General features: G+C 36.1%; 1 protein-coding gene across 1 annotated transcript in view; it reads left to right on the forward strand.

Annotated features, from left to right (window-relative positions):
* Window positions 1-25,230, forward strand: part of PLS1 (plastin 1) — a 105,082-nt gene that overhangs the window by 64,024 nt on the left and 15,828 nt on the right. The window contains exons 5-12 of the mRNA XM_027091613.1: window positions 3,020-3,152; window positions 4,591-4,672; window positions 12,534-12,699; window positions 12,781-12,923; window positions 13,830-13,925; window positions 16,631-16,826; window positions 21,741-21,819; window positions 24,921-25,035. Of these exons, the coding sequence (XP_026947414.1) occupies window positions 3,020-3,152; window positions 4,591-4,672; window positions 12,534-12,699; window positions 12,781-12,923; window positions 13,830-13,925; window positions 16,631-16,826; window positions 21,741-21,819; window positions 24,921-25,035 (1,010 nt within the window). The remainder of the gene's footprint in view (window positions 1-3,019; window positions 3,153-4,590; window positions 4,673-12,533; window positions 12,700-12,780; window positions 12,924-13,829; window positions 13,926-16,630; window positions 16,827-21,740; window positions 21,820-24,920; window positions 25,036-25,230) is intronic.

Raw genomic sequence — 25,230 nt, forward strand, 5'->3', positions numbered from 1 at the left:
GTTGTGGCATGTATCGTACTTCATTCTTTTTTATTGCTGAATAATTTCTGTTCTATGGCTAATATCACATTTTGTTTATCCTTTCATCAGCTGATAGATTTTTGGGTTGTTTCCACTTTTTGGTTATTATGAATAATTCTGTATGAACACTAGTGTACACATTTTTTGTGTGGACATATGCTTTGAATTCTCTTAGGTATATACCTAGGAGTGGTCTTTTGGTAACTCTGTGTTTAACATTTTAAAGAACTGCCAAACTGTTTTCCAAAGTGGCCACACATTTACATTCCCATGAGCAAGGTATGACACTTGTTATTGTCTATTTTGTTTATTACAGCCATCCAGTAGTTGGGAAGTGGTGTCTCATTCCTGGTTCCTATACCTGGAACACATTTCCTTTCCTTGACCATCTCCACCTATTAAATATCTATCTTTCAAATAGTACCTTCTCCATAAAGCCTTTTCTTGATCAACCTAATGAGAAATGATTCTTTCCTTAAATTCCCTGAAACATTACTTGTATCACTCTTGTGGTATGTTCATTTCCCTTTAGTTGCATTTCTTCGTATATCTGTTTTATCTTATCACTACCCTAAAAATTCCTTGATGAGAGGTACAGTATCTTAGTGATCTTTAAATCCCTAGATTCTAAGTCCCTAAGCAGGTATGTATAGTGAGGTAAGAAGATAAGAAAGCAGATAATGATACCTACAGAAGTAAATGTTTGTGTCTTTATTGATTGTGTGTGTGTGTTGGATTGAATTTGGGGGTATCTACCAAATATGCCCTTAGGAAAATTACCTAGTTCTAGGAATTGGGGCAATAAAGAGAAAGGCCAGCTACCCTGTGATGGAAATGGGAATTATTTTCCTTTAAGTTTTATATTGTTAAATCATTTTTATATTTATATAATAATAATGAGGCAGTAGACCATTTTTCCTTTAAGTTCCTTCCTATTTTCCCCACTGCATAGCCCAACAATTTTTTCTGCCTAAAGATCACTGTTTTTATGCTGGAAGCCATGGATTGAGAAGTTGAGGATGAAGATGGCTGAGAGTAGGACTGGTATCTAGATGTGTCAGTTTTCTTTTCTTTTTTTTTTTACTTTTTATTATTATTTTTTTTTGCGGTACGCGGGCCTCTCTGTTGCGGCCTCTCCCACTGCGGAGCACAGGCTCCGGACGCGCAAGCTCAGCCGCTGCGCGGCATGTGGGAATCTTCCCGGACCGGGACACGAACCCGCGTCCGCTGCATCCGCAGGCGGACTCTCAACCACTGCGCCACCAGGGAAGCCCCTTTTTATTACTTTTTAAATAAATTTATTTATTTATTTTTGGCTGCGTTGGGTCTTCATTTCTTATAATAGAAATTCTACAGAAATGGAGCTATTTTATTCATTCAAATAACTTTTTTCTTTTTTGAAATTTATTTTTATAATGGGGTTTAGCTGATTTTCACTGCTATGTTTATGCCGCTCTACACACACTTGATTCTCTTGCGGAGACATACCAACACATAGGTTTTAAGATTCTTACTAGTCTGATATATTCCTCTGCAGTGAATAGGGGGTGTTGAGTCCAGTTCATTGAGCAAGGAGTAGGTCTTGTCTATTACATATTTGATTTATGGAACGGTATCTGTGCTAATTTCAAACTCTGGTTTTATGCATCACCCCACCTCACCTTTCCCCTTGAGCAGGCATAAGTGTGTTTTCTAAATGTGAGACTCTGTTCTGTTTTGTAATTCAGTTCATTGTAGCCATGTTTACATTCCCTCTATAAGTGATATCTCATGATAAGTTTCTTTTTCTGTGTGGCTTATTTCACTTAGAATCATCATACCTAAATCCACTCATGCTGCTACTGGCCTTATGACATTGATTTCATGGCTGAGTGATATTCCATTGTACATAAGTACCACAACTTCTTTATCCATTTTTCTCTTTCCTGGGATATTTAAGGTGCACCGAAGTCGAGGTTCTTGTAAACAGAGCAGCCCTAAACTTTGGGGTGGCTGTGTCTTGTTGATTTTTATTTTTCTCAAGATATACGCCCATGAGTGGAAGTGCCCTATGCCCTCTAGCTCTGTTTTTTAGATGTTTTAGGAAACACCATACACCTCCAGAGTGGCTGTTTGCAATTTACATCCCACCCATCAGGGTAACAAGGCTCCCTGTTCTCCATGGCCTGTCCTGCCTTTCTGGTTTTTACACTTTTTTCGGATGGCCCTTTTTAAATTTTTTTTTTTTACATCTTTATTGGAGTATAATTGCTTTACAATGGTGTGTTAGTTTCTGCTTTATAACAAAGTGAATCAGTTATACATATACATATGTTCCCATATCTCTGCCCTCTTGCGTCTCCCTCTCTCCCATCCTCCCTATCCCACCCCTCTAGGTGGTGACAAAGCACCGAGCTGATCTCCCTGTGCTATGCAGCTGCTTCCCACTAGCTATCTACCTTACGTTTGGTAGTGTATATATGTCCGTGCCTCTCTCTCGCTTTACATTCAAATAACACTTGATTAAAACTAGTATTTCTGTTGTAAGTTCCAAATCACAACTCTATGAAAGTTTTTTGGGGGGCAGGTGGAATTTATTGATGTGGTTATTTGTTTCTTGTATTTCCCCCCCTGGCATATATGAGTGTGTGTGTGTGTGTGTGTGTGTGTGTGTGTGTGTGTGTGTGTGTGTGTGTGTGTAACCTGACCGCTGGTGTTTGGTTCCTGATCCACTAGCTCTCAGAAGGAATATATATTTGGAAAGATTTTAGAATCAAACCGAATATTTATTGTGCTAACTTAAGGTATATGACTTACTCTTCCCTGATATATCAGATGAAAAAAGTGGAATGAATTCCCCTTTTTTCTTTAAACCTACGCCCTCTTAAACCCTTTATTGTTTCAGTAAGGTTTTAAAAATTGGCATTTATTATTTTTGAACAGAAATTTAAAATTATATTTTTGCAGTGCAATTAATTTTGTGAAATGAGGTATGCCAGCTAAGATTTTCTGTTTTCAGAGGAAGAAAAAGTGGCTTTTGTTAACTGGATAAACAAAGCCCTGGAGAATGACGCTGACTGTAAGCATCTCATACCTATGAATCCCAATGATGGCAGTCTTTTCAAATCACTTGCGGATGGCATCCTTCTTTGGTGAGTTGAGCATTGCGTTAAGGGAGCTATGTTCTTACTGTCCACTGAAGAGCATTCAGTGAAAACTACAATTCAGTGAATCCATTGTCTTTTGAAATTAGTCAACAAGTAGCTACATTAGTCTTGAAATTTTTATATTTTATATATATTATATAGAAAATCAAGTACTATATATTTTCCAACATTTTCTTTCAAATGCAATCTCTTATTTGGGATCTTTTTCATGTTTCCTTAACGATGCCAGGAAACTTTTGAGTTACTCCTCTGATGCATTTAATAATGTTCACAGGGTTTCTTTCTTTTCTTTTTTTTTTTTTTGGCCGTGCCATGCAGCTTGCAGGATCTTAGTTCCCCGACCAGGGATTGAACCTGGTCCTGCTGGCAGTGAAAGCGTGGAGTCCTAACCACTGGACTGCCAGGGAATTCCCCATTGTTTCTTTCTTCACTTCTCAGTGTGGGGCTGTTGATCATTGACTGGGACAGGAACATGAGGAAATATAATAGAACTATATATCTCATTTGTGCTTAAATCAGGTTAACATTTTAATTCAATCTTGTCATATCCATGGCTCTTTGCAATCTATTTCTGCTCACTAGATTGTAAACTCTCTAAGGGCATGTCTTTGTCCTTGTTGTGTGTACTAAAGTCCCAGCGTACTTCTTTGAACAAAGCAGATATCTCTTATTTTTTAAGTTTATAAAAAAACAGAAGACTTTCAAAGAAGAAAACCACAAATATTCTTAGCACCCATAAATAGCTATTATTGCTATTCTGGCACATTTCCTCAGTCTTTTTTCTATGTTTTTTAGTTAAAAATAAAAAACTATCCATGAGTACAGGATACTAGTTTTTAGGACATTACGTATACAATATACCTTGAATTCTACCTACAAGTCTGATCTGTTCCTCTGACCTTCAGAGGAAATTCCTATTATGAATTGAATGGGTATTTTCTTACCTTTATTAAAATACAGAGATAAAATTTATATTAGTTTCTTTTAAAATGTTTGAATTACCGAAATTTCAGACCAAGTCTCTGGCTCTTCATCTTTCTGCAGCAACAGTAATTTTATCGCTGTTCATATCACTTTATGAAATTAGCCTTCTTGAGGATTTTTTTATTCAACATTTCAGGCTGCTGAATGTTGATGATCATTAAAGGAAATAAAGGAAAGATTCACATAAAGAAAATGCAAGAGTGTTTGAAAACAGTTAGAAGGAAATGCTAAGATTACAATTGCAGTGAATGATGAATGTGTTTTAGGTTAGGGAATATTTCTTAGATTTTTAAAATTAAGTCCCTGACATGAATTATAGTATAATTTTCAAAGAAATGGATGGTTACTTTTCAAAATTTAACTTTATTGTCTACTTGCAAAAATAAACTGAAAACATTTCTGGGAGTCTTAAACTAAATTATTCCCATTTTCTCTTTAGTAAAATGATCAACTTATCTGAACCAGATACAATTGATGAAAGAGCCATTAATAAGAAGAAGCTCACCCCTTTCACTATTTCTGTAAGTATTTGTCCTTTGCTAGTAATCATGTTACTGTAAGGATCATGGGTCCCTTATTAATGGATCTTTAGGCCCAGGCAAATCCTTTGATTTAACATAATTTTGGTTTCCTATTAAAAACTAGGTTTTTACTAAGTAAAAATTCAGCTGCATTTTTTAATGAAGAAATTAAGATTCAAAGTACGTTGGATGAAATTTAAAGTAGTGTCCAGATTATGTTACTCAACTATTGTAGTTACTGAGTTATTTTTATTAATGAATATTCGCTTGATGCCAGTGTTTTTGTTGGTTGATTGAGACAAGAATACTCCATAGTTTTACCACATGTTTTACCATTTCACAAAATTTTCGCTATTCTTTCTGTACTAGATGGTTCTGTAGTCAGCTTCTCCATTCAGATCTTGTTAAAGTCCGGGAATTTATAGTCACCACACTTTTCCCCTCAAAATCTCTAGATCAATAGGGGAATATCAGTAACTACTAAGTACATACTAGGTACCAGTCACTGTTCTGAACACACCACATGAATTATCCCTTTGACTTCTCCCAGCAGCCTTAAAGTAAGGTGGATGCTGTGATTTTACAGATGAGGAAACCGAGGCACTGAGAGGTTGCACAGTGGCCGACGCAGGATCTGGTCCCAGTAGTCTAGCTCCAGAGCCCATCCTTTTAATCACCAAGCTATACTGCCACTCTCACGTGGTGGTAGTAATAAGCAGCTAAGTTAATGTGCTAGTCACAGCTGTAGCTATTAAAAGTGAGCTACTGCTAGGCTGTTTCCTTTATTTCTATTGGCAGGTATAATTCTTGATTTTGCTAAGGTTGTTAAGGCTCTTCTATAAGGAAGCTATGACCTTGGAGTAGTGGTATGTGGTTAGTCTCAGACTATCCAAGGGGTCCTCCCATTTCCCGTTATTCTTGAGTAGTACAGAATTTGCTGTTGACTAACATGGCTTTCTTGACCCCCATTTTCCAATAATGTTACATATTCCTAGCAGAAACTACCATTCTTGAAGAAGCCCCTTTCTGACTGCAATTGCCAGAAGTTTATTCTCCTTCATATCTTGTGTCAGGATGTTTCCTCTAATATCTATCATTGTTGAAAATATACATCTTATTTTTAGAATGCATGTGTCACACAATTTTTTATGGCCCTGAATCTGAAATGCAACATTTCTTACTATTGTATAAATTAATTGTACGGTTTTACTTTTAATACTTATATGCAGTGCATTGGAGAAAATGAAGAAAAATATTCTGTAACTATTTTTGCAATACTATAGGATGGGTCTGAGGGGCTAAGTTTTTTATACTTCTGTTTTTAGAGATAGCATTCTTCCAATATGAGTAGGGATAATAGTCGAGGTCTCTAAGATGCTTGAAAAAGTGTACTAATGTAGAATGAGAAAAGATAGCCCTCTGGGAAGGGGCAAAGTGTTACTGTGGTTATTAAATCTGTTTTGTTTATTCAGTAATTTTAGAGCTCTGGGAATAGATCTGCTAGACAGCTACCCGTTTCCCATGAAACTTTATCTCGAAGAAGCCTAATTCATTTGTAAAAGATTGTGATAATATAGTTTTTCGCCTCATGATGATAGGTTGGTAAAGTATCATGATGTATGAAAGAAGAGAAATATAAAAGGATGAAAATGACACATAATAACTATGAAAGCAAGGGAACGAGATCAGGTAGCTAAGAGCAGGACTCATTTATGATCTTGGATACTTGGTCATCTCTCTTTCTACCCAATGTGTTGCTGAGCTGCATTCTTTTGATTGTTTGTCATTATTGAAAGAAAAATAATTATATGAGTAAGAGTCAAACAGATGGCAATGATTTAGGGACCTAAAAGTCAGGAAATAACACAAGAGTAGGTATAGAAGATTGAATCTGTTCCTTATAAATGTAAAAAATCCATTGCAATTGATATACTCACATATATACAAGGTGTGTATGTATATACTTTACACTTACATATGTTTACAAATGTACACACACATATATGACCTTAATTTCAATTACACGTTAAGTAGGGAAAACATAAAGCTCATTTGGACATTACAAATGCAGTGAAAGTGATGGTATGTAAAATAAGGATGAAATCTGAATAACAAAGAATGCCTTTGTCCTTACCCGATAAGTGTTTAGCACAGCCCTCTAAAAAAAATCATTAACAAAATGGACTCATCTGGAATTGAAGCTTTATTGGAAGCGAAAATTTGCAAAGTGGTATGAATTAAAAGAAAGAAAACTTGCAATCCCTATTTGAGACTGTTAGTAAAGAGTTGGATAGTTAATCAAAATAGAAGGGACGTGAGAAACCATCTAACACAGCAGTGTAAATTTTTCTGCCTGGTAAAGTGGGCTCTATCTTAGACACAGACGATTCACTGATGCACAAAAAAGATGGGAGAGAATGGATGGCTTTCCAAGATAAACTGCCATGTTTGCTTGATTGTTTTGTTAGTATCTCTGTAAGGTAAGATATCCTATTTTACAGATTAGGACACTGAAACACAAGGAGGAACAACCTCTCTTATGTCTCCGTTGTTGAAGGTTCCCCATTGTTCTCGCCTATCCCCCCCAAAACAGGTCTTCAGGAAGGAAGGTTGAGCACTCAGGGCAGTTGTCCATGTTAGGACTTGGAGAGCAACCTCTGTATGGGGTTCTCCTGTTACTTCTTGTTCTTTAGAATTGGCTCTAGACAATAGTGGTCATCCCATTCCCTCATTTCCAGTAGGGCAATAATGTATTTAACCAATATTTATTTGAGGAAGCACATTTTAGCTCCTTATTTTCAATCCATTTTTAGCCAATTACTCAGAAGTCATTTACTATACTTGTAAAGCCAACATTTTTGAATAAAATTAACATCGAAAGCTGGTTCTCCATATATCACCAACATAACCTGTTAAGACAAAGCTGAGTTTTACTGCTTACAGCAGTAGGAGAAAACACCACCTGCAAATCTGTGGCAGTGTCTTCAAGCTGAGGTTAGAACTGATGATTTGGAATTGTGGTTTAAGGTGGGTCTTTCACTGTGGGAGAGGGGAAGAGAGGAGACTAATGACTGGGTAAGGATGATGATGCAACTGATGCAACAGTCAGAACTGGAGGAAATTGCAAGGGGAGGATTTCAAGGTGAGGGTGTCAAAGAATCTTTTAGAGTATTAACTGTCCATTGATACTTTCCACTGAGGAGTTGATAGGTCTTGCAAGTAGTGGCTGCAATGAACAATCAAATATTTTGCCTTCTTCTCCTGGAAGAATAAAGTCATGCCAGTGAAGACAGAGGAATAAGTGCAAAGTCACATTAAGGTGTGGTTTCCTTGTCACTGTCCAGGCTGAGAAAAGCAGTGGAAGGTTTTGGTTCTCACTAGTTATTACAGTCAATTTGGTGAAATTACATATTTCTTCTGGCCACAGTACCATGCTGTCAATGTAATGGGTCATTGCAAGATTAACACTATTACTGGAAAAATTTTCAGTCCAGTTCTTTCCCCAGCTAATGCATTCTGGGGAATCACAACCGGAGCAAACATTCTTTATGCTCTTGGAAATGAAGAGAGAAACATATTACTGGTCTAGCGTAAATTGACAGAGGCTGTCTCTTGAAAGTTATATTGATTTGATTTAAGGTAATTAAACATATCTGAAGGTAGGAAAAATCTTCTGAATATCTAGAAAATACTTGAAATTTACTGAAAATATTTTCACAATTATCATGTTTATTTAGGTTGTAAATATATTGAAGGATTCTCTGGTTCTGCCTTCTTTTGGGAGAACTGCATTTAAATGAATATTGCTTAATACCACTACAAAAATAATTTAATTCCAAATGCTTACTTCAGTTACCCTTGACTAAACCCCAAGAGATACAGCCACTTACTTGGAGCCCAGCAAGATAAATTGCTTCAGCATACTGTAAGAGGAAGCCATTGAAATAATCACTCTGCTTTGTAAACCTTTGTGTAACTTCTGGCTAGTAAACATAAAAATTTAAACAAACTGTGGGAGCAGGGGCCCCACCCAAACGTGGACTGTAGAAATAAAAGAGGAAAAGACAATCTCTACCTTTTCCCCAAAGCAAATCAAACACAATTAACAACAAATCCCCTAGCTCTTAAAGTTACCTCCTCTTATCTTTGGTAACTTAAAAGTCTGACTGTATTGATTATTTATCACCATTAAATGGCCAAAAAAAGTAGGCCAATAGCAAACAGGCCACCGTGCCTTTCCAAAAGGTGAAAAGTTGATCGGAAAAATGTCATCGGTACATAGTATGCATTTGTTATTTAGGGAAGAAATTTGAGGAGGAGGGAATGAAAAAAAAAAGTTAAAAGCCAAGGTAACTCTAAATTTTTCTAATTCAGTGTCTTTTCCAATTTGCTGCCTTGTGTTGTCCCAAACTGTTTTTTTGTTGTTTGGTGGCTCTTTTTTTGTACATTTGTGTTTCTGATCACTGGTATAGCATTGATAGATGACAGCTAAAGCAAAAATCAATTAATATTATTAAATAAATATTGCCCTCAAGTAAGCTTTTAGATTAAAATTAATGGCATGTTTGGATAAAAAAACTTTGAGTTACCCTTTTTTAGGTTTATTTGAAAATAATTTCAAACGTAGAGAAAGTTGCAAAACTAAAAACTATACAAAAACACTCATACATCCTTTACCTGGGTTCACCTGTTGTTAGTGGTTTATTGCCCTTTAATATTTGTGCTCTCTCCCTCATGTGTGCGTGTGTACACAACCTTTTTTCCTGGACCACTTGAGGATAAGTTACAGACCTTATCACTCCTTACCAGTGAATTCCTTAGCATATATTTACTCAGAACAAGGATTTTCTCTTATATTACCACAGTATAGTTATCAAGTTGATAAAATTGTATATTGAGAGGCACAAGATATCTGTATGTCTCTTATAGTTGATGTTAGTTTTTATCATCAGGTTAAGATGTTACCCAGTTTCTCCACTGTATAATTACTGTTTCCTTTTCTTTTTCTCCCTTGCAACTAATAAGCAGTCCATGAGGAAACACTTGAAGGCCATGCAGATATCCTGCTCCATACCAGAATTTTCCCCTAGATTTTAGATTCCCTAGATTGATGATTCTTTCCTAACAGGGTCTTTACCATGATGGTTGCAAAATTATGGGTTTTTTTCAACTCCAGCACTTCCTCCACATTTACTAGTCTTTTATTTTTTTATTTTTGTTTTGCGGTACGCGGGCCTCTCACTGTTGTGGCCTCTCCCGTTGCGGAGCACAGGCTCCAAACGCACAGGCTCAGCAGCCATGGCTCACGGGCCCAGCCGCTCCGCGGCATGTGGGATCTTCCCGGACCGGGACACGAAGCCGTGTCCCCTGCATCGGCAGGCGGACTCCCAACCACTGCGCCAACAGGGAAGCCCTAGTCTTTTATTATTTGGCATTCTTCTGTAACCCAGAGACCTCTCTTCTCTCTCTCTGTCATTGATGGGACTCAGGAATTCCTACTTTTTCCAGTGGCTTAATTCATTACTGTGCTTGATTATTTTGGTGTTTAACTTGTCCCAGATTTGGCCATAGAGAGCACCTTCAAGATGGCTCTGGGCCATTTTTCCTTTTTTTTCCATTGTTGTAAAATACACATAACATAAAATTGACCACTTTAACCAATTTAAGTGTACAGTTCTGTGGCATTAAATACATTCACATTGCTGTGGATTCATCAATACCATTCTTCTCCAAAACTCTTCTCATCCTCCCAAACTGAAACTCTATACCCATTAAATAATAGCTCCCTGGGACTTCCCTGGTGGCGCAATGGTTAAGAATCCTCCTGCCAACGCAGGGGACACGGGTTCAAGCCCTGGTCTGGGAAGATCCCACATGCTGCGAAGCAACTAAGCCCGTGTGCCACAACTACTGAGCCTGCGCTCTGGAGCCTGTGAGCCACAACTACTGAAGCCTGCGAGCCACAACTACTGAGCCCATGTGCCACAAATACTGAAGCCCGTGCGCCTAGAGTCCGTGCTCCGCAACAAGAGAGGCCACCGCAATGAGAAGCCCATGCACCGCAAAGAAGAGTAGCCCCCGCTCACCTCAGCTAAAGAAATCCGACGTGCAGTAACGAATACCCAATGCAGCCAAAAATAAATGAATGAATGAATGAATGAATTATTTTTTAAAAAAGCTCCCCATTGTCCACTCCCCCATCCCCTGGCTATCACCATTCCAGTTTCTGTCTCTATGAATTTGGCTACTCTGGGTACCTCATATAAATGGAATCATACAAGAGTTCTTTTTTATGGCCAGCTTATTTCACTTAGCATAATGTCTTCAGGATTCATCCATGTTGCAGCCTGTGCAGAATTCCCTTCCTTTCTAAAGCTGAATAATATTCTATTGTATGCCTATACTGTATTTTACTTATCTGTTTATCTGTGGCTGGACACTTGGGTTGTTTCCACCTTTTGGCTTTTGTGAATAATGCTGCTACACACATGGGAATACAAATATCTCTTTGAGTCCTAGCTTGCTTTTTTTTTTGAGTAAATATTCAGAAGTGGATTTGCTAAACTATATGGTACTTCTGTGTTTAATTTTTTGAAGAATAGCCATACTGTTTTCCACAGAAACTGCACCATTTTACGTTCCCACTAGCAATGCACAGGGTTCCAATTTATCTACATCCTCTCCAACACTTGTTATTTTATTTTGTTTTTTTTTTTTAATCATAGACATCCTGATGGGTGTGAAGTGGTACCTCATTGTGGTTTGGTTGACGTTTCCCTGATGATTAGTCATGTTGATCTGCTTTTCACTTGCTTACTGTTCATCTGATATCTTCTTTGGAGAAATGTCTGTTCATGTCGTCTGCCCATATTTTAATCAGGTTGTTTTATTGTTGTTGAGTTGTAGGAGTTCTTTCTCTCATCATAATTAGAGCTCATACTCTAATTGGGGGTGATATAAAAATAAATATATAACTATATAACATGTCGGAGAATGATACAGAGTAAAATAGAGAATAATGAGTGCGAGCAAAGGCTGTGGTGATGCTTGCTGTTTTGTGTAGGACAATTGGAGAAAGCCATTAGGTGCATTTGAGCAGTGTAAAGGAATTGTGGATATTTGAGGAAAGTGTGTTCCAGGCAGAGGGAATAGCAAGTTCAAAGGCCCTATAGAGCTGGAACAGAGTGAGTGAGAGGAGATAGTGGGAATGAGGGGGAACATTTGTAGGGTTTTAAAGCTAGGGAATGCCATCGGGTCCATATTTTAATAAGGTTACCAACAGCAGGGTACTATGGAAGGTGGGTTTTAGAGAGTAAGTCTGAGCATGGGTGTTAGGAAGGAATTAAGAAACTTGAAGAAAGGTACTGACAGTTTCCAGAGGTATTTAGAAGGTGGAATTGACAGAAATTGGTCACAGGATGTTAGAGGCAAGAAGAACAAGGATTCTGCTCAGGTTTCTGACTTAAGGAAGAAAGAAGCAAGAATGAAGGTTGGTCCTGTCAACCAAGACAGGAAATAAAGGAAAAGCCAGTTTTGGCAGAGGATTAGAGGAAGACTAGGGAAGCATGGCCAGAAAATTGCTTCAATTATGGACATGTTGAGTTTGAGATACTTGTGAAACATCCAGGTAGACATAACCAAATATGTATACAGGTGTAGAGCTTAGAGTGGGTGCTGGGAGGAAGTGTGGCCTGGAGATATGGCTTTGAAAGTCATTGGCATATAGAGGTGATATAAGTACTACTTATGTTAAAAAAAATGGGAAGTTTCACCATCCATTGTGTCTTATTTACCTTCACAACTTGTTGATAAGAGTTTAGAAAGTACTTTCTCACGTGTATTTTTCTTTGTGGCGATTCAGGAAAATTTAAACCTAGCCCTGAATTCTGCCTCAGCCATTGGTTGTACAGTGGTCAACATTGGTGCACAGGATCTCAAAGAAGGAAAACCTCACTTGGTCTTGGGACTTCTCTGGCAGATCATCAAAGTTGGTCTTTTTGCTGATATTGAGATTTCCAGAAATGAAGGTAAGGTCATCAAAAATATTTACTTTTCATTGATATATACTTACTGTGGGAAAAATTTATATTTCATTGTTTTCCTCTCAGCCCTGATTGCATTGCTAAATGAAGGTGAGGATCTAGAAGAGTTGATGAAGCTTTCTCCAGAGGAATTACTGCTGCGTTGGGTGAACTACCATCTGACCAATGCAGGATGGCGTACCATCAGCAACTTCAGCCAGGACATTAAGGTTCATATTTTAATGTTCAAGTTTGCGACATACAAAAAGGATGTAGATGCATGTCAGGAACAAAAGGAGTTCAGACTTAATTTGTATGTGTGTGTGTGTTATGGCTGTGATTTTTTAAACAAAGACAAAAAAGAACTTCAAACACAGACTTAAATTTGAATTGAAGTTTAATTCACAAGCACACAGTGTAGAAAATGAAATTTTTGCATTTCTCTGTGTGAGGTGGATCCCCCACTTATAATCACAAAATCTTTTACTAAAAAAAAACAAAAAAACTGGTTTATTGGCTTTTAAAAAGAAATACAACTGGTTGTGAGAGGAAAGAGATGCTAGCATTAGCAGATTAAAGTATCGTTTCCCTTTTTGTATGCCACGGATAGATTAGATTATAATGAGAATGTCAGTCTGTTAATTTGGACTGAGAATTACATCTGTTGCTAGACTAGAGGCCCTTGTGGGCTTGTCCAGTTTAATACTTACTTCCACTTTCTCAATAACCAGCTAAGAGGAAACCAAAGTATCAGAGGGCATAGGGAATCAGTAGACAAAAGGGGGTCTTCAGGTGTGTCTCTGAACCAAAGTAGCTTGAAACACTTCCCTCCCCACTGGAAGAGACTTGTCAAGGAAACTTGGCCCTAATCTTAACTGATGCTGATCCTTAGGAGTGTAAACAGATGAAAGAGGTGAGGAAGGGCCTTCCAGGTTTAGGAAACAGTGTTGCTAGAAGCTCTCAAGGGTGAAACAGCATAGTGCATTCAGGATCCTGTAAGCAATAAGTAAAGGTTACTAAGTTATTATTCCATTCTTTGAGATGAGGACAATTGCTTCAATTTGAGTACTTTTCCCCGTAAATCCAATGATGATTTTATTCATTTGAAAAATTCTGTTTTGTTTCCTTCCTTAAAGGATTCAAGAGCCTATTTTCATCTGCTTAATCAGATTGCACCTAAAGGTGACCGGGATGATGGACCTGCCATTGCCATTGACCTTTCAGGATTTAATGTGAGTAAGTTTTTAATTAAAATTTTTAAAAATTTTGATAAAATATGCATAGCATAAAAATGACAATTTTACGTGTACAGCTCAGTGGCGTTACATTTGCAGTACATGCAACCATCACCAGTATCCCTCTCCAAAAATTTTTCCTCATCACATAGTGAAGTCTGTATCCATTAAACAATAACTCCCCGTTCCCCTCTCTCCCAAGCTCCTGGTAACCACTATGCTACTTTGCGTCTCTATGAATTTGACTAGCGAGTACAGTCATATTTAAAGTACAGTTCGCTTCAGGCAGCATTCCCTGGTGGCGTCCTCAGCCCTTCATTAAACCTTGGCTCTTTGCTTTTCAGAAGTTATTTTTCATGCCCTAGGCTCTAAATTTCCATGCTAAGCCATCTGGCTGTCATGAGTGAGGAAGGGGAATTGCAGAATTCTGACCTTGAGTATGTGTGGAATCAACCCTACACTCACATTTCCCTGGTGCAACATCACTGGAACACACCAGGGTGCTTTTGCTGCTGTGCACAAGGAAAGGGAGCAACAAGCTGTTATTAGATTTCTAAGCAATTGATTATAAGTTCTTCCAACTTATATTTGACAATACACAAAATAAAAAATGGCAATTCCTAGTATTTATAGTGTAGGAAGAACTGATACAAATCCTGACCCATCTAACACATTTTATAGGAAGCCCATTCTTTTAGCATAAGTTCTAAGTACCAGGGGTGGTTCTATCGAAACCTTAAAGTATGGTCAGATTATAGTTTGTATGAAAATCTATTAAGTACTTAAAGTGTAATATCCAGAATATTTAGTTTTAAAGGCAACTTGAGTCATCACTAATTAATTATATTTTACATTATTATAAAATCTAAAAATCAGTATTGCAAAATTTACAAATTAGCTTGAGTACAAAAATTAGGAAGTTAAAAAAACTTACAGAAAGTTTCAAACCTATTCAAAAGTGGGCAAACTTAATATACTGAACTACCATGTGTTCCTCCCCCAAGTTCAACAACTATCAACTCATGGTCAGTCTTGTTTCTTCATTTATCACCTACCTATTTGCTTCCTCTTCCATATTATTTTGAAGCAAATCCTAGACATGGTATCATTTCATCAATATGTACTTCTAAAAGATAAAGACCCTTTAAAAATATAACCATAATACCGTACATAACTAAAAAATTAACAATAATCTGTAATATCAAAATAACTAGTCAGTGTTGACTTTCCTGTTGCCTCATAAATGTCAGGTTTTCTTTTTATAATTTATCTGAATTAAGATCTAAGTAAGGTCCACATATTGTGATCTGTTCACGTCTACCTGAGGAGCTTTTTATTGCTGTTTAATAGCATTGAACCTATTGCTTTCTCTGATTTCAATTACATTTTATTTACAACTCTGGTGCACAGAATTAGATAAGTCATAATCCTTGGTCATGATATACTCTCATCGTGGGTCCAGGCATGTCCCTCTTTTTATTTATTTTTGTCTGGTAGTTGTTTGTTTGTATTGAAATTGTAACAAGCTCATACAAACCCTCAATCCAACAAGAAAGCTAAGACTTTGACATCAGTTTACATTTAGCTGTGTAGTTCTTCCCTATGCCATCTCTCTGCGTCCCCTTAATGTGATAATCACCATCTTGAATCTTATGTTCATCGTTTTTTGCCTTTCTTTTGCTATAGTTTTCTTTCAACCAAATGTATTTCTTAAAAAATTAATTTTACTTTAAAAAAAATTTTTTATTGGAGTATAGTTGATTTACAATGTTGTGTTAGTTTCAGGTGTACCACAAAGTGAATCAGTTATACATATAGCCACTCTTTTTTAAGATTCTTTTACCATATAGGCCATTAGAGAGTATTGAGTAGAGTTCCCTGTGCTACACAGTAGGTCCTTATTACTTATCTATTTTATATATAGTAGTGTGTATATGTCAATCCCAATCTCCCAATTTATCCCTCCCCTATTTATCCCCTGGTAACCATAAGTTTGTTTTCTACAAAATTTATTTTACTTTTTAACTTCATATAAAATTTATCATATACTTAAATTTCTATACTTATTTTGAACATATTAATGAGTCACTCATATTGTTATATGTCATTGTGTGAATATAACACAGTTTCACAGTTTTCATCTGCTCTCCTGTTGGTAAGCATTTGGTTTGTTTCCAGGGTTTTGCAATTGTGAAAAGTGCTGTTCCTACTGACTTTAATATTTTTATATGTATCCCAGCTTGTTTTTCATTGAGGAAAGAATTTCATTGAGAAAATGAATTTCTCAATTTCATTGAGAAAAGTATTTCTACTGGAAATACCAGAGTAGAAAGGGTGAGATAGCTAAGCCTCTTAGCCAGAAAGCATTCTAGTATATGGCCTTGAGCAAGTTACCTATAATTCAGCCAGTAGAAGCTTACTGATACAATGTTTGAGAGTTTTGTTGAGTACTTCAGCAATGAGGGTGAAATATTCCACTGATCCCAGCAAGAAAACTCAGAGACTTGTTCTTACCGATTTAAAAGAAATGGGGAAGTTAATTTGGAATTCCTGCACATTCTGACCCTATTTTGAGCCATTATTTGATATATTTCCAGAAAAGTAGTTGCTTATAAATATGTATATGAATTAAAAATTATGCCAGTAAAAAGTTTAATCTTGAACATTTTTATTTCATTTCATTGTTTTATTTCATTGTTTAGGAGGAAAATGACTTGAAGCGTGCTGAATTCATGCTTCAGGAAGCAGATAAACTGGGCTGCAGACAGTTTGTTACTCCTGCAGATGTGGTTTCAGGCAATCCTAAACTTAATTTAGCTTTTGTAGCTAATCTGTTTAACACATACCCAAGCCTACACAAGCCTGATAATAATGACATCGATATGAATTTATTGGAAGGTATGCTCTCTCTGTCTTTAATTGATTCACTGTGTGTATCTTTTTGTGGTATTGTCCTACTTCACTGTCAGAGGTAGGGGATTGTGGTGGGAGATGAAGTTTACTGTGTGTAGGCATGTGCATTCATTAACAAGTTCAACTTAAAGTCGTTTTTCATTTTGGTTAAAAGAGAATGCTGAGGTAGATTTTACGTGTCTGTCATTTCTCCATAAGAGTTTAGTGAAAACCATCATACATTTAAAACGTTCTCTTAAATGACCACATAACATAATTACACCACCAATATGGACAATGAATTATAGCTATTGGAAAAAATAATTATTTGTAGCTTTTTTCTCCTTTGAAAGCTACAGTTTGACTCCAGTATTGTTCTCTTTTTAATGTGTTTAGTGTACATGAAAAAATTTACAATATTCATTACTTGTCTTGTGTGTGGGCTATTGTTATCTGTCTCATAATTTATAATACTTTCCTGTTTTGCTTCATGAAATGCAGATTTGACCCCTCCTAATGTAGGTACTGTATTTAGTACTTTTCTCTACTCTATAAATATATTCATTCTGAATGTTCTTTTTATTAGTACCATTTATTCTTTCTGTCTGGGTTGATATTTATTTTTTGCATTGTTCATGTTGTGTTTTTTTTTCTGTCTTAATATGCCTAAAGAATGAATGATGACAAGCAAGAAACACAAATGAAACCTGATTAGGATAGCAGAGCAAGACTTGATTATGTAAACTCTCCACCTAATTTGCCTTCTATAATGATGGAATAGTGTAGTTGTTAACACATTAGAAATCAATTTTGACAACTGATTTCATGATTTGATGTAAAGCCTTTATCCCTCTGCTGTGAATAAACAAACTTATCTTTTTTTTTAAGTTAAAAGTTTATTCTTTTTTTTTTAACATCTTTATTGGAGTATAATTGCTTTACAATGGTGTGTTAGTTTCTGCTGTATAACAAAGTGAATCAGTTATACATACACATATGTTCCCATATCTCTTCCCTCTTGCGTCTCCCTCTCTCCCACCCTCCCTATCCCACCCCACCCCTCTAGGTGGTCACAAAGCACCGAGCTGATCTCCCTGTGCTATGCGGGTTTTTATCTCAAGTAATCTTTGGCAGGATCTGTTTAGATTCTATAACATAGATCATTTTGTATTACTTAGCTACATTACATTTACTAAATGTCATTGAAGCTTACAATATATGAATCATCATAATGACAAAAACATTCTCGGTGTCTAGTTCTTTCTCCTTATCTGTTTCAGCCTCTCTCCTTTTCTTCTGCCAACCTCACACTCACTCACATGCATACTAAAACCACATTAGTACCAGAACTAAGAGTAAAAACAGTGGCAGCAATGGTGGCAGTTGTCAGAGGTTAGGGCCACTCCTAAAATAGTCTTCATGGTCGCCCTGGTTTGGAGAAGCTGGTCCTCAGGTGGGGATTCTTCCTGGTGGGGAGAACTTGATACTGCAATGTTCATTCTCCCACATCACCCACCTTCTTCCCTTCTTCTCCAGTAAGACAGAGTGAGAAATCAGCTTCATCATCTTTTTCTCTTTGACTGCCACAACCAGAGTTCCAAGGTCCTGGTCACTTTATGATTACAGCTTTTTGATTAATGAAAGAAGTTTCAGATTTAACAAATATGTTCTTTGAGGAATATGATTAATTCACTCTTTCAGAAGTTCACTAAAATAAAGATTGTGTTCTCTACATAGATATGTAACTGAGAGGTAAGATAGGTTAAAAAATGTTGATTTTTCAGCAGAGAAATTTAGGGTGAGGGATTAGAACTTTTAAAAAATTAAAAAGGGAGACTGCTGTGTTTTTTTCGGTCTGGGAAATTTCAAAATTCCTCTGTGTCTTACAGTAGAAGGCATTGTTTAGAGTGGCATATTAAAAATGATCTGCTTTTTATAGTCACTGAACTTTTGCTAGATACCTTTTCCAACTTGCTCGCTCTCCTATTTGTCACGTTTGAATTCTTTTGCTAGTGTTCAGCATGCTTTTGGAATTTTTCAGTGTGAATAGGATTGCTAAATATTTCCATTAGTATTTACTTTATTTATGTAAAAAGATACTTTGGGAAATATTTATCAGTCATCTTTATTTAGAACATATGTATGTCCTGATACATCTGCCAAAAATGAATTTGACTTTGACTGTCATTGGAATTTTTTCCTCTGTACATTTGTTTTTGTAGAGCCTTATGAAATTTGAAGCTTGACCGTATCACATCCCATATTCATATATTAGTATGTCCTCATTGGCAAAGAATTTTATCTGTATGGAATTAAAGAAAATTAAAAGCCCAGTTAAATATTAAATCTTTATATTAAATTGAGCCAAATATGTGGGCTACATATAGAGAGACAATCTCAGAATTCATTTGTGGTGATAGAAAATACAGAGACCATGGAAGTAGACTTTGTCCAAATCACGGCACCACCATTTAATAACTGAGTGATCTTTGTGAGCCTTGGTTTTCTCATATATAAAACAGGACTAATAATACTTATTTTGAAGAATTTCAGAGCAAGTTAAAATGACCTTTCATGAATGAATGAGTTTAGCATACAGTATGTGCTCAATAATGTTCAGGTCAGGAAGAGGAAAACACTTAATACATCACTTAGCACATGTAGTGAGTGTTCAGTATATGTTCCTTTTCTTTCCTCTTAGTAGCCTACTTTTAATATATTTGTTATTTTCTCTGAAACTTTTATCAATTGCAGTGTCAGTTTGGCCCTGAACGTGAAAAGAATGTTTTATAGTTCTTTCTCTCTTTTATGTCAGCAATTAAGATTTTACTTCTAAGATGGCTTCAGTTGTCTGAAATCCAGACAACATTTCCAGTCCGGAATACATATGTTTTTGTAATGCTTTACCATGGCTCTTGCGCAAATGCATAGTGCTTCTGGCTTTTAGCATTTATTTACCAAGACAATTTGAAATGGTATTAGATAAACAAATGCTCACTTGTAAAATCTGTTTTACTTTCCAGGTATCAAAAATTAAAATAATGATATAATTAGTTTAGAACAATAGGAAGAAACAGGAAACACTGAAGTTTGTAATAGTTTCAGAACTCAGTCAAAATACAACTTTAATGTCTTTTATCATCAGGTTCAGCAGAAATTGCATATTACTTTAAGTAAAAATTAAATGGTTGTTATACACTATCGATGTTTGTAATCTTAAAACATAATTTGGATTTTCCTAGATGGAAATAATGTAAAAATTCTCTAATTACCAGAAAAAAATTTATATACATAGCAAAATAATAGAATGTAATAGAGAAACACCTAAAAGGTGAACCCAAGTCACATGCATCAAGCTGTTGATCATAGTATGGTTATATTTATGTCACTTCCAGGAAAGTTCAGATAGTTAATTTGAAACCTGTTTAATAACTCCTAAAACAAGGCAAGCGTGGGTTCTAGGAGTATTTAGTTTAACTTGGTTCTTTTTAAAAAGGTTCTCATATCAGTTATATATTATAAAATGGCAGTGGCAGATACAACAGACTTATCAGTTACCTTTTACAGCCCAGCGGGAACAAAATTTAAGCCAGAAATTATATGGCTATGTAATTGAATAGAGCAAGAATTAAAGCAGATTCCGGGAAAGCCTTTAGGTAATGGTATTGAAAACCACATGAAAATACAGGGGGCAGATTATTTCCTGACCAGTCGGCACAAAAAAACAGAATCTTTTAGATTTTACAAGGTTTGGATTTCTGTTCTGGGTGTGCAGGTATACACTGTGTGTGGCACTCAGTCTGAAGATGACTGCAGGGATGACTGCATAGGGACTGGGCCCCTGGAGCTCAGGTGGTTAAATGTGCCAAATTGTCCTGGGGAGCCCACGTGAGCCAAAGTCCAGATGGTGATCTGGACTTGCCCATGGCTTAGAAGGGGTGAGAAGTGTAAATGTTTCAAATTTTCAAGAGTCTGGTGATGAGGTGTAGGCAAGGCCATTCCATTGTCTCCTAACTTGGCTGAAAAACAAACAGTAATATTTATAGATGGTCACTTAGGACAATCTGCAATCCAGGGGATGACCAGAAAGCAGACGTGGCAAAAAGAGCCCCCATCTCTCTCTGCCCACTTTGTGGCACACCAGAGTCCACATTTCCCTTATGGATGGGGTAAGCACTGCTGTGAAGGGACTGCTCAGGGAGCGTAGGTAATCACAGGTTCAATAATAGTGCCTGCAGGAGTTTGTTCTTGAGGTGATCTTTGAGGTCTAGTGACTTACCATGATGAAATGTGTCTTTGTCTTCGCACTCTGAATGGGGGCTGTGTCCCTTATGTATTTTCAGTAGGGACAATCTAAAGTAACTCAGGAAGCCTGTAAAATAGTTATAGCCCCTCGTTGCTTGTTTTTATATTACCTCTCCCCTTCATTGCTGTTTGATTAAAATGCAGGTTTGTGTGCTCAGACACTTTTCCTGGGTAAAACCATAATCTGTACAAATTTAGAGATACTGCGTTGGGGAAGGTACAGCTTTTCTATTTTTGTTTAATGTGCTAATGCTACCCTGAAAGGCTGCTTTATTAATTTTTAGCCAATCCCTTTTGCATGTAATCATTAACTACAGATAGGACCACATAAGTTTATCTGTTACTTTTCTGAACAGAGAAACCCATGGCTCAGTAATTCACAGACATCGAGTAAGGGATTCTAGATGGAGACATTTAGAAAGCAAATGGAGGCTTTCTAGACAGGGAAAACAAGGACTTTGGCAGTAAGAGATTTTTTCTCCCTAAAAAGATTGTAGTATCGTAGGAACCATGGCAAAGTATGTATGGCCAGTTTGTACCTGCCAGAATGGTTTAAAATATAGTTCTTTATTTCTTTTGTCCTGAATCATCAGTGTGAACTTGTGTCTACTCTAGGAGAAAGCAAGGAAGAGAGGACATTTCGGAACTGGATGAATTCCTTGGGAGTCAACCCATACATTAATCATTTGTACAGGTAAATATTTTATGAGATGCAGCTTTATGGCCAGGGTCCAACTTTTCTAGTTTCAAATTGTAGGTATGTTTACATGAGAACATTTTCTAAAAATCTCAAGAATTTTAGCCAACATTTAGAGTTTCAGAATGCTGGGGATTGGCAATACACTACATTTTAAAAGAAAAGTATTATTTGAAAAGATAAGATTATGATAATATTAGTTATAATTTGTGATGATATAAATAACCAATTTAGTAAAGATAATCAGTTCATCTTGCTTTTCAATAATTACTAATCAAGGAAATAATAAATTATTTCAACTTTAACAGATTAGAAGAACAGTAATATTTTATAAATTGCTCTTACCATTTTATCAGTATTTTTCATTATAATTCACATTCTTTCTATTTATTTTTGCCCAAAACTTCAACGGTCCCGTAATTTGTTCAGTATATTTTTTCTAATTTGTAGAAATAACTTGGTTTCCCTGAGTACTTGTTTATTTTGTTCTTTCTTGTTTAAAAATGACGACACGTTATTAACATTGGTTGGACTAAGAAAATATTTTTATTGAATCATTTCCTGTGCTCTCTGGTAGTGCTAACAAGGTGTCTTTCTAGGTGTAGATGAGAGGAAACCTTCCTTCTCTCTTTATAATAAGATCTACCAGCATGCCTTAAAAATGCAAAAGAACTCAACTTCAGCTAATTGTATATTTTTTAGGAAAAAGGTCTAATTAACTAAACCTATTAATAATTTACACACCAAGGAAACTCATTATTATTTAAAATATGAACTGAAGATTAATGCCACAAAAGACCACGTTCACTGGGTAACTGAGATTTATGGTGCAGTTATTTCTTGGTGTATATTCAAAATAGTCTTTAAAACCGGTATTGCCTGATTCTGGTAACTAGCGTTGATGTGACAGACTTAATTGAATAAAGTCTTTAATAGGAGTGTGTAAATCCTAGCTAGATGACGAGATATACATATTTAGACTGAAACTGCTGTTATAGTAGCAGGGCAGTAAAGGACTCAAATGCTGAAGGTAAAAGGGGGTTAGATCTTTATGGACTCATTTGAAAGAATGTCTATAATATATAATTGAGAGAAACTAATAATAGGACTACTGTGATATTATTATTTAAAAATTGAGTATATACATATGTGTATATGAATTTTAAAAAAATCTGGAGGGATGAATACCAAACTGTATGCAACCTAGAGAGGAGGGTAGGGTAGTAACGACACTTTTATTTTCAAACTTAGTAACTTAAATATGGGTTTTTTGGTTTTTTTTTTACAATGAGCATGTATTTTCTTTTTAAATTAAGAAATAAATTTAAAACTAGGGCATTAAGCTTTGTTGAAACTTCATGGTAACTTCATAAATGTCAGGAACACTAGAGTTCTCTGTGGTTGACAGTGGAGAGGAATTGACCAAATTTTTTTAGCTAAAGATTATTTTTAGTTATTTAGATCCTGAACTGCTTAGCACAGGGCTTCTGGGTGTATGTAATTTTTGGAGGTGGAAAGGGAATTCAGAAAATTCTCAAAAATAACATAACCTTAAAAAGAACCGTCGGGATATAGAAAAACAATAACCAGAGGTCTAGTTGGCACCAGAGCTGTGTGTCCATGAATTTGTGTCTGGCTCATATTTCTAAACCCACCTCTAAGTGATTTTAGCTCCCCACCTACTTACACCAAACCCAGACCAAAGCAAAATAAAAATTTATATTGATTTTAACTGAAAATTCTCTCCTCTCAACAGGTTATTAAATATATTTTAAGAACTACTAGTCCTAGAATTTTTCTATGACAAGTTGGTTCTGGAACACATCTTAAATTCTCTGGAAATCATTTTAACTCTCTGGGCATCAGCTTCCCTATTTGCAAGGCATGAGTAATAAACCATACTACATAGAAATAAGAATGAATTCCTTTAGAGTAAAAAAGAAAAAAATCATGAAATAGGTGAGATTTCAGAACCTATACAACTACTTCAGTGATTTATTTTTCATACAAAGTTCTCCATGTGCTGATAGATAACTTAGCTCTTGATTACCTTCATCAAAGGAGGACTTTCTCCCTCCTTCACTCAGCACAGGGCCCAGCCCCCTTCACGGCCATATGGTGTGTGCTCAGAGATGCAAAGCAACTTTAATATGAACCTTAGCAAAACATAACTCAATGAACAAGTTGTTGAGGGAGAAAAGTCAGGTAATTAATCACAGAGCTAGCAATTAAAAAAAATCAATCACTGTTGCATTATGTCCTTAGCATACAGAATTGAAAACAGACTCAATAGACATACTCTGTGCACCTTGGAAGAATGTGTTTTTCTGAATACAGAGTAGTAGTATTTTTACTTCAATAACGCCTACTTGCTCATAAATTCCTTCCTCTTAATGCTCGCTATTTAACATGAACAGCTTCCTACTGAGTAGCTATTGTAATTTTTATATAATTATTTTTTTAAAGTTTTAAAAACCGTACTACATAAGTAATAGATGAACTCATTCTCACTGCACAAGTTTCAGGAAGTATGTACGTTAAGTAGAACAAAATAAAATATGATAATCCCTTTTTACTCCTCCCATATTCCTTTTTCTCCTGACCAGAGGTAATTGCTATTAACAGTCCATATCACACAGAGGTATTTAAATACTACTAATTTTGAAAATATTTTTAATAGATAATAAACTGTACGCAGTGTTCTGCCTCTTTTTTAAACGTAATATGTTGTTTAAAGCTTTTCATGTTAGTACCTAGAGATCTACCTTATTGTGTCTTATGGTGACCCAGGAGTCTATGGTATGGATAATTTATTCAACAGCCCCTACTGCCAGGCCTTTAGATTGTTTGCAAATTAATAAATACTCTGGGAGTGAATATCCTTGTACATATATCTTTGTAAACATTTATGAAAAAAAATTTGGACAGATTCCTAGATTAGAATTTTTGGGTCAAATGATCTGTTCTGCCTGCCATTCTCTGAGCATTAAATGACCCTGTTGTATTTTTATAGATATAAGCCCATCTCCAGTGCGCTTAATAGAATCAGGTAGTACCAACATTTCCTTCTCCTTCATTTTCTTTTCCTCCTGTCTTAGTGACCTCGCAGATGCTTTAGTCATCTTTCAGCTCTACGAAATGATCCGCGTGCCAGTCGATTGGAGCCATGTCAACAAACCTCCGTATCCTGCTCTTGGAGGGAACATGAAGAAGGTGAATGAAATAATGACCATGGATATTTTCTTATTGTTCAGATAGAAAACAGAGGATTTAGAGTTTTATAAAGCTTAGTAAAGTGTGGTCTGTCCCCACAGATTCAACCCAAAATGTGTTAAGCTTAATAGACTTTTTACAAGTGAGCTTTAATGTTTGGAAAGATGAAGGCAGTCCCCCCCAGTCAGATACTTA

Source organism: Aethalodelphis obliquidens, unplaced genomic scaffold, assembly GCF_003676395.1.
Source record: "Aethalodelphis obliquidens isolate GAN/ISIS:26980383/991018 unplaced genomic scaffold, ASM367639v1 scaffold72, whole genome shotgun sequence".
Lineage (NCBI taxonomy): Eukaryota > Metazoa > Chordata > Mammalia > Artiodactyla > Delphinidae > Aethalodelphis > Aethalodelphis obliquidens.